Genomic DNA, 16205 nt, shown 5'->3' on the forward strand with positions numbered 1-16205 from the left:
GAGACGGAGTTTCACTCATGTTACCCAGGCTGGAGTGCAATGGCACGATCTCAGCTCACGGCAACCTCCGCCTCCTAGGTTCAGGCAATTCTCCTGCCTCAGCCTCCTGAGTAGCTGGGATTACAGGCACGCGCCACCATGCTCAGCTAATTTTTTGTATTTTTAGTAGAGACAGGGTTTCACCATGTTGACCAGGATGGTCTCGATCTCTTGACCTCGTGATCCACCCGCCTCGGCCTCCCAAAGTGCTGGGATTACAGGCTTGAGCCACCGCGCCCGGCCTATATCATATTTATATAATACATTATATTATAACATATTGTATCATATGTAATGATATATAATATATATTTATATTACATATTTTATATTATGTATCTATGTATATATAAATAAATATATTTATATAATTATTGGAAATCGATATATTTATAACATTATATAATTATATAAACAATAGTATATAATTACATAAACAATTATATATTACATATTTATTAAATATATAATATTAAACACATTTATATACTAAATATCTATTAAATAATTTTTAAATTTTTAATATATTTTATAATGTTACATAAAAATTTAATTTTTATATAACATTGATAAACATATTACACAATTATATTTATATAACATATACTATATGAATATGAATAATTTATATTATATTTATCATTTTTACATAGGTATATTATATATCTTATATATTTATGTATTTATATTATATATTTATTATATATTTACATATTTATATAAGGTATTATATATTACATAAATTATATATTTATATATATACTATTTGTTTTATATACTAAATTGGATATATTTATATGTAACAGAATTATACATTATATATTTACATACATAAATTGTATGTGTATATATATAGTGTACAGCATGATGCCTTAATATATCTGTACCATGTGGAATGGCTAAATCAAGTTCATTTTAAAAAATTTTTATAATTTTAAAATTCATTTTATTTTATTTTTGAGACAGGGTCTCTGTCACCCAGGCTGGAGTGCAGTGGTGCAGTCATGGCTCACTGCAGCCTTAACTGTCCAGGCTCCCCCTTCAGCCTTCCGAGTAGCTGGGACCACAGGTGTGAGCCACCACACCTGGCTAATTTTTGTATTTTTTGTAGAGACAAAGTTTTGCCGTGCTGCCCAGGTTAGTCTCCTGGGCTCAAGAGATCCTCCCACCTTGGCCTCCCAAAGTGCTGGGATTACAGGTGTGAGCCATCGTGCCTAGCCAAATCAAGCTTATTAACAACATATATATCACCCTGAATATTTATCTTTTTTGTGTATGGTGAGAACACTTAAAATCTACTCTCTGGGGGCCAGCGCTGTGGCTCATGCCTGTAATCCCAGCACTTGGGAGGCAGAGGTAGGCAGATTACCTGAGGTTGGGAGTTTGAGACCAGCCTGGCCAACATGGTGAAACCCCGTCTCTACTGAAAATACAAAAATTAGCTGGTCGTGGTAACTCACGCCTGTAATCCTATGACTTTGGGAGGCCTGAGGTGTGAGGACCACTTGAAGCTAAGAGCTAGAGACCAGCCTGGGCAACATAGCCAGATTCCATCTCTTCGACAACAACAACAAAAAATGTTTTTTAATTAACTGGATGTGATGGCACCCGCCTACACTCCCAGGTACTCAGGAGGCTGAGGTGGGAGGATCCCTTGAGCCTAGGGGTTGGAGGCTGTAGTGAGCTATGATGGTGCCGCTGCACTCCAGCCTGGGTGACAGAGCAAAACCCTGTCTCTAAAAAAAAGAGCCGGGCGCGGTGGCTCAAGCCTGTAATCCCAGCACTTTGGGAGGCCGAGGCGGGTGGATCACGAGGTCAAGAGATCGAGACCATCCTGGTCAACATGGTGAAACCCCGTCTCTACTAAAAATACAAAAAATTAGCTGGGCATGGTGGCGTGTGCCTGTAATCCCAGCGACTCAGGAGGCTGAGGCAGGAGAATTGCCTGAACCCAGGAGACGGAGGTTGCGGTGAGCCGAGATCGCGCCATTGCACTCCAGCCTGGGTAACAAGAGCGAAACTCCGTCTCAAAAAAAATAAAAAATAAAAAATAAATAAAAAATAAAAAATAAAAAAAAGAAAGAAAAAAAACGAAAGAAAGAACATTGTTACGGGTACCCCATCTGTCCTGTCCCACCAGACAGAAACTTAGCCCTAAAAATAAAAATAATTTCTAGAAAACTGTTTTTGAGATAGTTTCACTCTGTCGTCCAGGCTGGAATGCAGTGGTGCAATCATAACTCACTACAACCTTGACCTCCTGGGCTCAAGTGGTCCTCCTCCCTCAGCCTCCCGAGTAGCCAGGACTACAGGCACACACCACCATGCTTGGCTAATTTTTTTTTGGCACAGATGGAGGTCTTGCTATGTTGCCCAGGCTGGTCTTAAAACACCTGGCCTCAAGCCATCCTCCTGCCTCGGCTTCCCAAAGCAATGAGATTATAGGTGTGAGCCGCCATGCCTGGCCAAAAAAATTTTTTTAATTAGGAAAAAAAAAAAAAAACATTTGGTCAGGTGTGGTGGCTCACATCTGTAATCCCAGCACTTGAGGAGGCCAATGCGGGTGGATCACCTGCGGTCAGAAGTTCGAGACTAGCCTGGCCAACATGGCAAAAATCCCATCTCTACTAAAAATACAAAATTTAGCTGGGCGTGGTGGTGGATGCCTGTGGTCCCAGCTACTCAGGAGGCTGAGGCAGGAGAATCACTTAAACTTGGGAGTTAGAGGTTGCAGTGAGCCGAGATTGTACCGCTGCACTCCAGCCTGTGCAACACAGTGAGAATCTGTCTCAAAAAAAGGAAGGAAGGAAGGAAGGAGGTAAAGAAGGAGAAGAGAAGAGAAAAGAAAATTGTCATGTTACAATGTTGGGTTCAGGTCATGGTTGCTGCTCTCCTGGGGCCCACAATCTGTCAGAGACAGGAAGAGGTGGTGAGGACAGGTAGAAAGGGTGTGCCCATGTGGTGAGGTTTGACATGAACAACTCTGGAAAGGCAATGCCCCTGGCCGGGCACGGTGGCTCACGCCTGTAATCCCAGCACTTTGGGAGGCCGAGGCGGGTGGATCACGAGGTCAAGAGATCGAGACCATCCTGGTCAACATGGTGAAACCCCGTCTCTACTAAAAATACAAAAAATTAGCTGGGCATGGTGGCGCGTGCCTGTAATCCCAGCGACTCAGGAGGCTGAGGCAGGAGAATTGCCTGAACCCAGGAGGCGGAGGTTGCGGTGAGCCGAGATCGCGCCATTGCACTCCAGCCTGGGTAACAAGAGCGAAACTCCGTCTCAAAAAAAAAAGAAAAGCAATGCCCCTTCCACTGCAGTTCCAGCATGGGGAATGGGGTCCAGGGAAAGAAAGTAGGGTCTGCCTCGGAGATTCCAAAGGCGGCTTGTGCTGGGAAGCAGGGCATGGAGGCAGACAGGGGCACCTCTCAGATGCTCCCTGATTCTTTTTAGGGGGCGTCCCCACCAATAGCCCCCTGAGTGACCCCAGGGCAACTCTCTCTGGGACTCAGTCAGCAAATTGCTGGTGATCTTGGAACCCAGCTAGGGTTTCCTGGGTAGAGCAGCCCCATGGTGTCCCCACTTTCCAAGGACATGTCTTTGAGACAGAGTAGTCTGTTCTTATCAGCCTCCCACCCCTCTCCCCCGATCCCAGGAAACCCCCTCAGATCCCGAGGGCTTCTTCCTAGGAAGGCTGGGGAGTGTGGGGAAGTCCCCAGGGGGCTCTCCAAAGAGGGCAGGCAGTCTCCTCGACAGGTCTGTCCCCCAAAACCCCATGAGGATTCTTACCTTTCCTGTCTCTTTTCTTTGTATCCCCAGAGCCAGACGCAGCTCCGAAGGATGAATGTAGCAGACACCAAGAAAACACCCAGAGTTTTGGCGGGCACGGTAGCTCACTCCTGTAACGCCGGCACTTTGGGAGGCCCAGGCAGGTGAATTATTTAAGGCCAGGAGTTCAACACCAGCTTGGCCAACATAGGGAAACCCCATCTCCACTAAAAATTACAAAAATTAGCCGAGCATGGTGGTGCACGCCTGTAGTCCCAGCTCCTGGAAAGGCAGAGGCACGAGAATTGCTTGAACCTGGGACAAGGAGGCTGCAGTGAGCCGAGATCACGCCACTACACTCCAGCCTGGGCAACAGAGCAAGACTCCTCTTAAAAATAAAAATAATAAGCCGGGCGAGGTGACTCACGCCTGTAATCCCAGCACTTTGGGAGGCCGAGGTGGGTGGATCACGAGGTCAAGAGATCGAGACCATCCTGGCCAACATGGTGAAACCCCGTCTCTACTAAAAATACAAAAAATTAGCCAGGCGTGGTGGTGCGCACCTGTAGTCTCAGCTACTGGGAAGGCTGAGGCACAAGAATCACTTGAGCCTGGGACGAGGAGGCTGCAGTGAGCCGAGATCACGCCACCGCAGTCCAGCCTGTGCAACAGAGTGACACTCCTCTCAAACATAAAATAATAATAACAGCATCTGTCTCTTAGGGTATTGTGGTCAGCCGAATAACAGCTCCCCAAAGATGTCTACATCCTAATCCCTGGAACCGGTGAACAGGTCACCTTCTATGGCAAAGGGGGTCTGAAGGTAGAATTACATTAAGGGTCTTGAGATGGGAGATCGCCCTGGATTCTCCAGGTGGCCCCATGTCATCAGAGTCCTTACAAGAAGAGGCAGGAGGATGAGAGTCAGAGAGAGATTGGAAGAGGCTGTGCTTCTGGCTGTGAAAGTGAAGAAGGAGCAGGACCTGGTGGCTCATGCCTGTAATCCCAGCACTTTGGGAGGCTGAGGGGGGCGGAGTTCAGGAGGTCAGGAGTTTGAGACCAGCCTGGCCAAACCCTGTCTCTACTGAAAATACAAAAAATTAGCCAGGCATGGTGGCATGCACCTGTAATCCCAGCTACCCCGGAGGCTGAGGCAGGAGAATCGCTTGAACCTGGGAAGAGGAGATTGTAGTGAGCCGAAATCGCACCACTGCACTCCAGCCTGGGTGACAGAGTGAGACTCCATTTTAAAAAATTAATTAATTAATTAAAAATAAAATATTAGCTAGGTGTGGTGGCACATGCCTGTAGACCAAGCTACTCAGGAGGCTGAGGTGGGAGGATCACCTGAGCCCAGGAAGTTGAAGCTGCGGTGAGCCATGATCATACCACTGCACTCCAGCCTGGGCAACAGAGCGAGACCATCTCTCCAAAAATGAAACAGAAAGGCAGGCCATTGCCACTGGAGGGGCGTACAGAGGAGGCAATGGAGAGGGGAAGGTGTCAGCCACACACAGCCTTGTAGGCTGCCGGGTTGGGGGCTGGTTAATTATGGGAGAGACGTTTTTCAGGAAAATGTACTAAAAATACTCCTGTGTATTGAGAGCCTCCCCATATCTGGCATTGGGCTGAAGGCTTTATGCACACAGCAACCTATGTGAGAGAACTGTGTTTATCCCCATTTTACAGATGAGGAAACTGAGGCCCAGAGAGGATTAAGTCACATAGCAGGTAAGCAGGTGCAGCTGGCCTGGGCCCCCACGGCCTTTACTCACCCATATCAGGGTTTACCCAGTGGGGACAGTGACCAGGTGCGTCCAGCAAAGAGGCAGCACCCCCCGCAACACACTGTCCTGGCAGACCCAGAAACTGGCACGAGAACAGCAGGGATGGAGGAGAAAAACACGAGATCTCATACCAAATTCCTAGGGGTCTGGGGGCCTGGCTGCCTGGGTCTTTAAGAGACTAAGCCTGGGTCCCTGAGGGTGGGGTCTGGGGACCTGGCTTCCTGGGTCTTTAAGAGACTAAGCCTGGGTCCCTGAGGGTGGGGTCTGGGGACCTGTCTTCCTGGGTCTTTAAGAGACTAAGCCTGGGTCTCTGAGGATGGGGTCTGGGGGCCTGGCTTCCTGGGTCTTTAAGAGACTAAGCCTGAGTCCCTGAGGGTGGGGTCTGGGGTCTTGGCTTCCTGGGTCTTTAAGAGACTAAGCCTGAGTCCCTGAGGGTAGGGTCTGAGGCCTTGGCTTCCTGGGTCTTTAAGAGACTAAGCCTGGATCCCTGAGGATGGGGTCTGGGGGCCTGGCTTCCTGGGTCTCCAGGAAGGTGAAGGCCTGGGTCTGTGAGGATAGAGCCTGGAGTCCAGGATTTTGGGGTCTTTGAGGGCATTTGGAGAGAAATCCCCAAATCTCCCAGGCTGTGCCTGGGCTGCTCTCTGGAGTCCCAGGACCTGCTGGCTCAGCTCTCTGGTCCCTGGAAGTATCCTGGGGCCTTGAGGGGAGGGGACAGGGAGGCAACGAGTAGGGGGATCCAGGACCCCCCTCCTGGAGTTCCGGGGGGCCATCTGGAGGGAAGGGTGCAGACAGGCCCATCTCTGTGTCCCCTCTCATCCTGAGGACTCCCGGCCACACATACCAGTCCCCGCAAGCTCTCCCCGCCCCACTGCCACAATCCACACCAACAAGACAGCTGGGCTCCAGATCCCAAGGTTCCAGGAATGCAGAAGTGCAGCTCCAGGCTCTTCTCACCCCACATACCCCTTTCCTCTTCCTGTTGGTGGGCTCTCTGCCTTAGTGAGGGTCGGGAAGGGGAGGGAGAGGGGTGTGTGTGACTGTGACTCCAGGCTGCCCTCCTGGCCCTGCTAGGAGAGGAGCACAGGTTTTGCCTCTGGGGGCCCCAGTCCCAGGAGGGACACCTGGGCCTGCAGAGCTTGTAGAGCTCAAAAACTCCAAATTCCAGCTGCGTGCGGTGGCTCACACCTATAATCCCAGCACTTTGGGAGGCCGAGGCGGGCGGATCACGAGGTCAGGAGATCGAGACCATCCTGGCCAACGTGGTGAAACCCCGTCTCTACTAAAATATAAAAAGTTAGCCAGGTGTGGTGGCGAACACCTGCAATCCCAGCTACTCAGGAGGCTAAGGCAGGAGAATCGCTTGAACCTGGGAGGTGGAGGTTGCGGTAAGCCAAGATCAAGCCATTGCACTCCAGCCTGGTGAGAGTAAGACTCTGTCTCAAACGGTTACGATGGTAGATTTTATGTTATGCATATTTTGCCACAATGTAAACAAACCAAAGCATGATCTAGGAATCATGTTTTCAAAGCAGTGCTTCTCAGCCGTGATGACTCTTGGCTACAAGTGACCAGAGATGCTTCTAAACATCGAACAATGCACAGGACGGCATCCCAGCAAGGAATCATCAGCCCCAAAGTCAACAGTGCAGTGTGGGAGGAACCCAGCTTTGAACACACCTCCTCCTGGAAGCCCTCTGGATTTGACACACCTCCTGCCCTTCCTCCCCAACCCCACACCCTTTCCTTCTCCCCCTCGTAACCCCAGGAGAGGTTAAACAGGTAGAGGAGCCCAGGGCTGCGTCGGGATGGAGTTAGGGTCAGGGTTGCCTGGCTCCATCCCGTTGGGACACGGAGCCAGGTCCTGTCCCCAGTATGGAGGTTCCATGATTAGAGCCTGGGACATGCCTTAGACCTGTGCCAAGCAAAGGTTAGAGCTGGGATCAGAGCATCGTGGGGTGAGGGGATTGAGATGTAGCTGAGCTGGAGCTGGTCGGGGGGGCAGCGGGGGCTGCTGGGATGAGAACTCCGCTGGGGATGGTTTAGGGTCGTCATTGCTGGATACCCCAAATTCCTTCCATTTGAGTCCTGATCTAGGTCAAACGAGGTGAGAGACGCCGCTCCCCCAACGCGCAGAGGATCCCAAATCTGAAAGAAGAACCAACACCCACAGATCTGGGGCCCACATCCGCACAGCTTTCTGTTTTTTGCCTGAAGTGACCAGGAGGTGTGTTGACACCGCAGAGGGGACGCAGGTGGGGCAGTCCCGTGACTGGGTCCCTGGGGCCCCAGAGCATTCTAGTGTTTGAGCTGCAGGCAGGGGGCTTTCGCACCGGGAAGGTGGAGCCAGGGGAGGGGGCGGGAGTGGGGGTGGGGTGGGGCTGGGCTGGGGCCCCTGCGCTTGTAGAGCTCAGAAACACCAAACTCCAGCTGGGACAGTGGCTTATGCCTGTAACCCCTGCTTTGGGAGGCTGAGGCAGGAAGATTGCTTGAGCCCAGGAGTTCGAGACCAGCCTGGGCAACATAGTGAGACCCTATCACTACAAAAAATTTTAAAAATTAACCAGGCATGGTGGTTAATTTTTTGGAGAGGATAAGGAGGGTGGGCAAAGTGCCAAGGGGTCTTAGTAAATAGAAGGCTAGGTGGCATAGTGGCCAGGGCTGCAGATGCTTGACACACACTACCTGCAGTGAGTCGTGATCACACCACTGCACTCCAGCCTGGGAGTCAGTGAGACCCTGTCTCTAAAAATATACAGATGACTTTGTTCTATAGTTTAACTTAGCAGCAACAGATGCTGGGCACTGGGATTGTTTGTTTGTTTGTTGAGACAGGGTCTCACTCTGTCACCCAGGCTGCAGTGCAGTGGTGCGATCTCAGCTTACTGCAACCTCCGCCTCCCGGGTTCAAGCAATTCTCCTGCCTCAACCTCCTGGTTGAGTAACTGTGATTACAGGTGCCCGCCACCACTCCTGGATAATTTTTGTATTTTTTGGTAGAGACGAGGTTTCAACGTGCTGGCCAGGCTGGTCTCAAACTCCTCAGGTAATACACTCACCTCAGCTTCCCAAAGTGTTATGATTACAGGCGTGAGCCGCCACGCCTGGCCGGGCACAGTTCTTAGTGTCTCATGTGCATATTAAACATCTTATTTTCACCACCACCCTAGGAATTTGAAGCTTTGGTGATCAATGCTGCTTTATGTGAAGCACAGAGAGGTTAAGTAACTTGCCAAAGGTCACACAGCACTTCAATGGCAGAGCCAGGAATTTGAACCCAGGTAGTGTGTGTCAGGCATCTGCAGCCCTGGCCACTATGCCACCTAGCCTTCTATTTACTAAGACCCCTTGGCACTTTGCCCACCCTCCTTATCCTCTCCAAAATGCGTTCCCTGATCCTTTACCCCCTCCTCACTCTCAACTGGGAACTGTAAATCCCCACTCCTGGGTGGGCCACCTCCCATGTCCAGGGCAGAAGGGAGCCATGGACGGTTGTAGGCAGAGAGAAGACATGGGCAGGTGGTTGCCGTTCAGGGAAGAAACAGAGAAGGGCTTTCTTCTCTCACTCCAGAAGATGCCCACCTGTGCCCCTACAACTCATCTCGCAACCGGGGGGGGGGGCAGCTGGGCTGGCCATCCACTGGGGCTGAACGTCCCCGCCGTGTCAGGGAGGGGCCTGGCTGGAATGTCCCCGGGACCCTGCCCTCCAGAACAGCTGGGACCATGCTGCCTTGTCTGTCACCCTGGACCCAGTGGCCCTTGGTGCATGCCTGTTGAGTGACCCTGGTGGTCTGAGGCTGTTCATTTTGAGCCCCAAATGTCCCCTCCACCTTGATCTGGCCGAGAATTAAGATGGTAAAGAAAGGAGGGAGACCCCGGGCGTGCGGCTCATGCCTGTAATCCCAGCACTTTGGGAGGCTGAGGCGAGTGGCTCACCGGAGACCAGGAGTTCGAGACCAGCCTGAACAACTTGGCAAAACCCCATCGCTACTAATAATACAAAAGATTAGTGGGCGTGGTGGTGCATTTGTATAATCCCAGGCACTTGGGAGGCTGAGGCAAGAGAATCACTTGAATCAGGAAGGCAAGGTTATAGTGAGCTGAGATCGCCCCACTGCACTCCAGCCTGAGAGACACAGCAAGGCTCTGTCTCAAAGAAAAAAAAAGCAAAGAATTGGCCAGTGAGTACTGGAGAGGTCACTGGGGGCTGCTGGGTGGACATACGATAGCATTTGAGGCCAAGCCAGGTGGGGTCACTGGGGGATTTGTCTTGGGAGTAGATGGGGTTGGGGACCCCCCGGGGGGTCTGCCGTGGAGGCCAGGTGGAAGTGAGGACCCTGGAGAGTCTGTTTGGGGGGCAAGACAGGAGGTGGGGCTGTCATGGGGGTGGAATGGGAGTGGGGAGGTCCGGGAGGAGGCTGCTCCAGGGACAAGGCAGGCCAGGCAGGGGGACCTAAGAGGAGGTGTCATCTGGTCTGGGGGGTTGGGGAGTAGCCAGGGGCAGCGGCTGTGAGGATGAGGAGAAGCAGGATATATTTTTAGGAAGAGCCAGACCTCGGTGCTGGGTGAAGGGTGGGGTGGAGGATCAGGAAGTGCTTGGACAAGGCCTGGGCCGGGTGGAGTGTCTGGGTGGACGGACGGACTGTCCCAGCAATGGGGACACAGGAGGAGGAGGAGGAGGAAGCTTGGGAACATGGGGGTGAATTCTAGTTCCAGGATGGAGCTGGGATGGAGTTTGGTCTAGTCTTGTCCTTCCTTCCTTCCTCCCTCCCTCCCTCCCTCCCTTCCTTCCTCATTTTCTCTTTCTTTTCTTTCCTTCCTTCCCTCCCTTCCCTCTCTTCCTCTCTTTTCTTTCTTTTCTTTCCTTTCTTCCTTCCCTTCCTCCCCTCCTTCCCCTCTCTTCCTCTTTCCTTCCTTCCTTCCTTCCTTCTCTCTCTTTCTTTTTTTGAGATGGGATCTCACTGTGTTGCCCAGGCTGATCTCAAGCTCCTGGGCTCAAGTGATTCTCCCACCTCCGCCTCCCCAGTAGCTGGGACCACAGACATGCACCACCATGCCTGCTAATTTTTATGTATTTTTTTGTAGAGACGACAGCTTGCTATGCTGCCCATGCTGGTCTTGAACTCCTAGGCTCAACTGATCCTCCCACCTCAGCCTCCCAAAGTGCTGGGATTACAGGCATGAGCCACCACACCCGGCCGCAATTGTCCACATTTGACTGAATGCTATCTCACGTATCTTTCTTTTTCCTCTTTCCCTCCTTCCCTCCTGTTCCTCCTTCTTCCCCTCTTTCTTCCTGTCTTTTTCTTCCCTTCCTCTGCCTCTCTTTCCGCTTCCCTTTCTTCTTGCTGGTACTCAAACCTGGGACATTTGAACTGGGAGCCTATTTGCTCAATCATCGAGAGACATAATCATAGTGGAGCGTCTGCTGGTAAGTGTCGGGTGGCGGGATCCCAACTCCAGGCCGTCCTTCTAATCCAAGAGGTCCCACCTCTGCCTAGAGCGTTCCATGGCTCCCCAGGGCCCTATGCAATCTGCCCTAGTGGCATAATGATTCAGTCTGCGATACCCCTGGTTCAAATCTTAACGCTGCCGTGCACCTCCTTCAGCCCTGTGGGAACTCCCTTCTTAGGATCTCTGGTTCTCACCCGATTCTCTTACCTGAGAAGTGGAGGTAATAATAGCACGGACTTCACTGGGGCGTGGGGAATGCCAGGAGAGGCCATGCGTGTAACGTTATCCGGGTGGCAAGCCCATATTTAGGTCTATGAAAATAGCGACTGTCAGCTGGTCTGCTTTCTGAAGAAAGTGTCTCTTCCTGCTTAAACCTCTGTCCCTGACGGTCCCTGCCAATCTCTCTGGTCGACCCCAACGCAGTGGGAGGACAGACACAGGCTCCAAACTCCGCTTCCTGAGTACGTATCTGTGTGTGTTGGGGTGGCCCTGGGAAGCGGAGATTGAAGCGCCCTTGGGCTGAGCCTCAAGGGATGACCAGGAAGAGGTCGAAGCCAGAGAAGGGAGGTGGTGGGCGGTGGTGGGGTGGGGACCACAGTGTGGACAGAATCTGGAGGCATTCAGATCCTGATTTGGGGAAGTGAAAGCAGGCCATCTGGTCTGAGATGAGCCTGGTGAGTGTGCTGGGCCGATCATAGAGGACGCTGGGGAGCCATGGAAGGCTCTAGACAGAGGCAGGACCTCTTGGGTTAGAAGGAAGGCCTGGAGTTGGGATCCTGCCATCCGACACTTAGCAGTAGACACTCCACCAGGAGTCGGTGTCTCCCAATGATTGAGCAAATAGGCTCCCAGGTCAAATATCTAGGGTTTGAGTCCCAGCCCCACCACTGCACAACGGGGACAAATGACTTTCCCTCTTGGTACCTCAGTTCCACTGAGAGAGGCCCCACAGAATGGGGACGCTCCCCCAGCATCCTGCCATAGGTTTACTGACCACCTACTGTGTGCCGGTGCTTTGAATATGCCCAATTTACAGATGAGGAAACTGAGTTGCTCACCCAGGGAGAAGCCGGGACTTGGCTCAGGTCTGTCCGGCTGCCTCCCTTGCAGCCGGAGTCCCAGGATGGTGACATCTCTGGACTCCTCTCAATATCAAAAGGGCCAGCTTGAGCTGCCACTCATCAGAGCCTGGCTGCCCCACACCCCCACCTCCCTGAGGCTCCGAGATAAGGGACTTACCTATAGTCAGGCAGCGAAAGAAGGTAGCCAGTGACCTCCAGGCCTGAATGACCCCAAGTCTCATGCTCCTCAGCACATAGTAGATGCTTTAAAGTCAAAGCACTTGGTCAGGCGCGGTGGCTCACACCCGTAATCCCAACACTTTGGGAGGCTGAGGTGCATGGATCACCTGAGGTGAGGAGTTTGAGACCAGCTCCATCAATATGGTAAAACCCTGTCTCTACTAAAATACAAAACTTAGCCAGGCGTGGTGACACACACCTGTAGTCCCAGCTACTTGGGAGGCTGAGGCAGGAGAATTGCTTGAACCCTGGAGGTGGAGGTTGCAGTAAGCTGAGATTGCACCACTGCACTGCAGCCTGGTGACAGAGCGAGACTTCGTCTCAAAAAATAAAATGAAATAAAGTCAGAGGACTTGGTCAGGTGCAGTGGCTCATGCCTGTAATCCCAGCATTTTGGGAGGCAGAGGCAGGTGGATCACCTGAGGTCAGGAGTTCGAGACCAGCCTGATCAATACGGTGAAAACCTGTCTCTACTAAAATATAAAAATTACCTGGGGATGGTGGCATGTGCTTGTAATCCCGGCTACTTAGGAGGCTGAGACAGGAGAATTGCTTGAACCTGGGAGGTGGAGGTTGCAGTGAGCTAAGTTCATGCCACTGCACTCCAGCCTGGGCAACAGAGTGAGACTCCATCTCAAAATAAATAAGTAAAGTCAGAGCATTTTCCAGGTGCCCTGGGCACGTTGGCAGAGGAGAAGGCTGAGGCCTGGGTCATGGGCTCTTAGCATTTCCCAGTAGGACATAGCACGGAGTAGATGCTTCATAAACGTTTAGTATCTGAAGACCCACTGTGCGCTGCACGGCACCAAAAGCCTCAGGTATGTTGTGATCTCATTTGATCCTATCTTGGCCTTATGAGTTGGGTGCTGTCCTCAGCCCATTTTACAGAGGGGAAAATTGAGGCTGAGAATGGTTGACTCCTTAGCTGAGGTCACACAGGCAAAGCAATTAGAATAAAAGCTGGTGATATTTTTAGCACGGCTCACCAACCAGCAGTATAGGTATTCTCAGTATCATCATTTTACAGAGGAGGAAGGAAGTTTCCAGGTTAATTAAGCCATTTGTCGAGGTCACATGGGTGCACCTGCTGTGTAACTCAAGTGTGATGGGCTCTGGGGTGCCCCACGTCCGATCGCAGGCTGCTGTCTCTCCACAGTAGCTGTCTCCCTACTAACCGCCCTACTCACTCCAGATTGTAGACTAAACAAGATCAGCAAATGGTCACTGAGTCCCCCAAGTCCCAGATGCTTTCCTGCGCCGGTAACTAGGGTTTGTCGCCTCACCCTAACCATCATTCAAACCCAGATTCCAGCCAGAGCTGTGACTGTGCCCGCTAAGTGGATTGCCTTGTCAGGGAGTGAGTGCCCCATCGTCGGGAGAATCCAAGCAGGACTGCCATGGAGGAAGGTCAATATTCAGGTAGGAGGACCCTCTGGTTCTAACACTGGCAGAAGCAAAGATGCTTCCCTACGGCCTTTCACCCAGGAGAGAAGGGGGCTTCCCAGTCCCTCTCTGAGAAGGAGGGTGAATTTCTGAGAACAGAACCGAGCGTGGGTAAGGAAGTGATGCAGGACTGACTTTCCTGGTGGAGAGCCAGGAAGGAGAAGAAATTGATGGCCCCTCCTTTTTCTGACTTAACACCCTTCTCCCGCCCCCCCCCCCCAAAAAAAACCGGCTCTAGCTAGGGAGCTGGGAGTCCAATAGAGTTGGTGGCTAAGTAGAACAGGAACTTGGAACAAGCAGAATTTAGCATAATGAATCCTCCAAGCCAGGGTGAGTGCAGTGGGCCAGGGGCTTGGGGTGGGACATCCAGGTAGATCTTTGGAGGTCCAGGTGTTGCGTGGGGCCTGGGTGAGCTTTGGAGGTCCGGGTGTTGGGTGGTAACTGGGAAAGGGGCTGGAGAGTGGCTCCGATATTGGGAAGAACTGGGACTTGGTGTCCTACATTTAGGGAAGGGGTTCCGGGTTGGGGACAGGCAACAGGGTAGAGCTTGAAGGTGCAGAGGTATAAGGGTGGGAGCTGGGGTTAAGGGAGGAAGGAAAAAACAGGACCCAGTCTCCTGGAAGTGAGGCTGGGGGCCTGGCATTAGTTGGGGGGCTGAGGGAGTCTTAGCTCTTGGTCCCAGATCTGTCTCTGTGGATAGCGACCCAGATCTAAGTCAGGTAAGGAAGCTGTGCATATGGGAGCTAGGGGTCCACTGGGACCCTCTGCTTCAGTGTGGGCTCTGGACAGGCTCCAAGGCTGTCAGGGGTTCTGGGTAATGAGGAGACAGACAGAGCCAGAGTCCAGCCTCACCCTGCACCCATAGTCAGTCCCTCCAACGCCCGGCAGAGATCGAGGAGCTTTCCAGGAAGAAGGGGTGCCACAAGCACTGGACTCAGACTGTGCTGCTGGGGCTGCTGACCACTGCTCTGTGGGCTGGGCTGCTGACTCTGCTTCTCCTATGGCGTGAGGACACCCCCAGCCCCATGTGGTCCCCCGTACCCACGAAGCCCCTCTGTGTTCCCTCCCACACCCCCATCTCAGAGCCTGGGGAGCCCAACTTACTGCAAAAGCCCAACCTCCCACCTTGACACTGCCAGCTCTCCCCATGCCCCAACTGCCAGAGCCCCTCACCCCACCCAGCATCTCTGTCCTCCACCCTTAAGCACCGCTATGGCTTTACCCAAGCCCTCCATCCCCAGCTGGGAGGTGGGTGCAGGCAGGTGGGGGCACCTGACAATTCCCCCTCTCCACGCCTCTTCTCTCTCCCTCCCCAGACGGGGACACCACACAGAATCTGAAACAGCTGGAAGAGAGAGCTGCCCTGAACGGTATGCAGGAGCCAAGGTAGAGGGGGGTGGGAGTGAGGGTTAGGACGCCCAGCTCTCATCCCGCTCCTCCCTGCGCCTCAGTGTCCCCTCTCTAAGGAACTGAGGGTCAGCATAAGTTGCTCCGCGTCCTAGGGAAGGTGGGGACCCAGGGAACTTGGAAAACTGCCTGATAGCATCTGAATACAGACACTCTTCCACTTGCAGTGGGGTTATGTCCCCGTCAGCCTATAGTACATTGGAAATAGTGTAAGTCAAAACTGCGTGGCTGCCTGAAGGCTTAGGCTCCCCACCACTGCCCAGCATTGCAAGAGAAATAGGGTTTCCACTATGCACGTTGCTTTCACACCATCCTAAAGTCGAGCCATTGTAACTCGAACTATTTTAAGTTGAGCCATTGTAAATCCGCAGCCTTACACATCTGTAGCGTAAGGAGTTTGTAACTGCTTTGTGCCTCCATTTCCTCATCTGTAAAATGGATATATTTTTAGCACCACGAGATAGAAACAAGCTCTAAGATTTGTGAAGTGCTCTGATAGATGCCTATTGCTTTTACAGTTAATCCTGGTGAGGGAAAGCTAGGCAGGTTCATTATATTCTTGCATAAATGAGTGAGAAGCAGCAGCAGCTGTTGTGACTATGTGAACGAGTCCCTGAGCCTGGGGCATGGGCGGTGACTGTGTGAACGGGTCCCTGAGCCTGGGGCATGGGCGGGGTCCGAGGACCTGCCTTTGAGGTTACTGGGATATATCTTCTCTCCTGCCACTCCAGTCTCTCAAGTTTCCAAGTACTTTGAAAGATACCAGGGTGACCAGATGGCGCAGAAATCCCAGGGTGAGTGACCCCTGGAGTTGGGGTCTGCAGGGGGAAAGGGAAGGGGGTCTTCATGACTTCATGGACTGAGAACATTAAGACTCACCGTGGGCCGGGCGCAGTGGCTCACGCCTGTAATCCCAGCACTTTGGGAGGCTGAGGTGGGTGGATCACGAGGTCAAGAGATCGAGACCATCCTGGCCAACATGGTGAAACCCCGTCTCTACCAAAAATAC

The 16205-nt window shown here is 52.0% G+C and overlaps 1 protein-coding gene and 1 long non-coding RNA gene across 8 annotated transcripts in view; both read left to right on the forward strand.

Moving 5' to 3' along the window:
• The window catches only part of LOC116532655, a 10711-nt gene extending 1143 nt beyond the window's left edge, over positions 1–9568 (forward strand). The window contains exons 2-4 of one of the 3 annotated variants that reach the window (XR_004260928.1): positions 5497–5538; positions 7124–7846; positions 8762–9568. This is a non-coding gene — a long non-coding RNA (uncharacterized LOC116532655). Of the gene's footprint in view, positions 1–5496; positions 5539–7123; positions 7922–8761 lie in introns of those variants that run through there. The other 2 variants (XR_004260927.1, XR_004260929.1) reach the window with 2 other exon arrangements.
• A 1142-nt stretch (positions 9569–10710) lies between these two features.
• The window catches only part of FCER2 (Fc fragment of IgE receptor II), a 14092-nt gene continuing 8597 nt past the window's right edge, over positions 10711–16205 (forward strand). For 2 of the 5 annotated variants that reach the window (XM_032251989.1, XM_032251991.1), the window contains exons 1-4: positions 13772–14119; positions 14678–14794; positions 15106–15159; positions 15928–15990. In XM_032251989.1, coding sequence (XP_032107880.1) covers positions 14101–14119; positions 14678–14794; positions 15106–15159; positions 15928–15990 — 253 coding nt within the window. In that variant the 5' untranslated portion in view covers positions 13772–14100. The other 3 variants (XM_032251988.1, XM_032251987.1, XM_032251990.1) reach the window with 3 other exon arrangements.

This window comes from Sapajus apella, unplaced genomic scaffold (assembly GCF_009761245.1).
Source record: "Sapajus apella isolate SASKATOON/1434 unplaced genomic scaffold, GSC_monkey_1.0 scaffold77, whole genome shotgun sequence".
NCBI classification, from domain to species: Eukaryota; Metazoa; Chordata; class Mammalia; order Primates; family Cebidae; genus Sapajus; species Sapajus apella.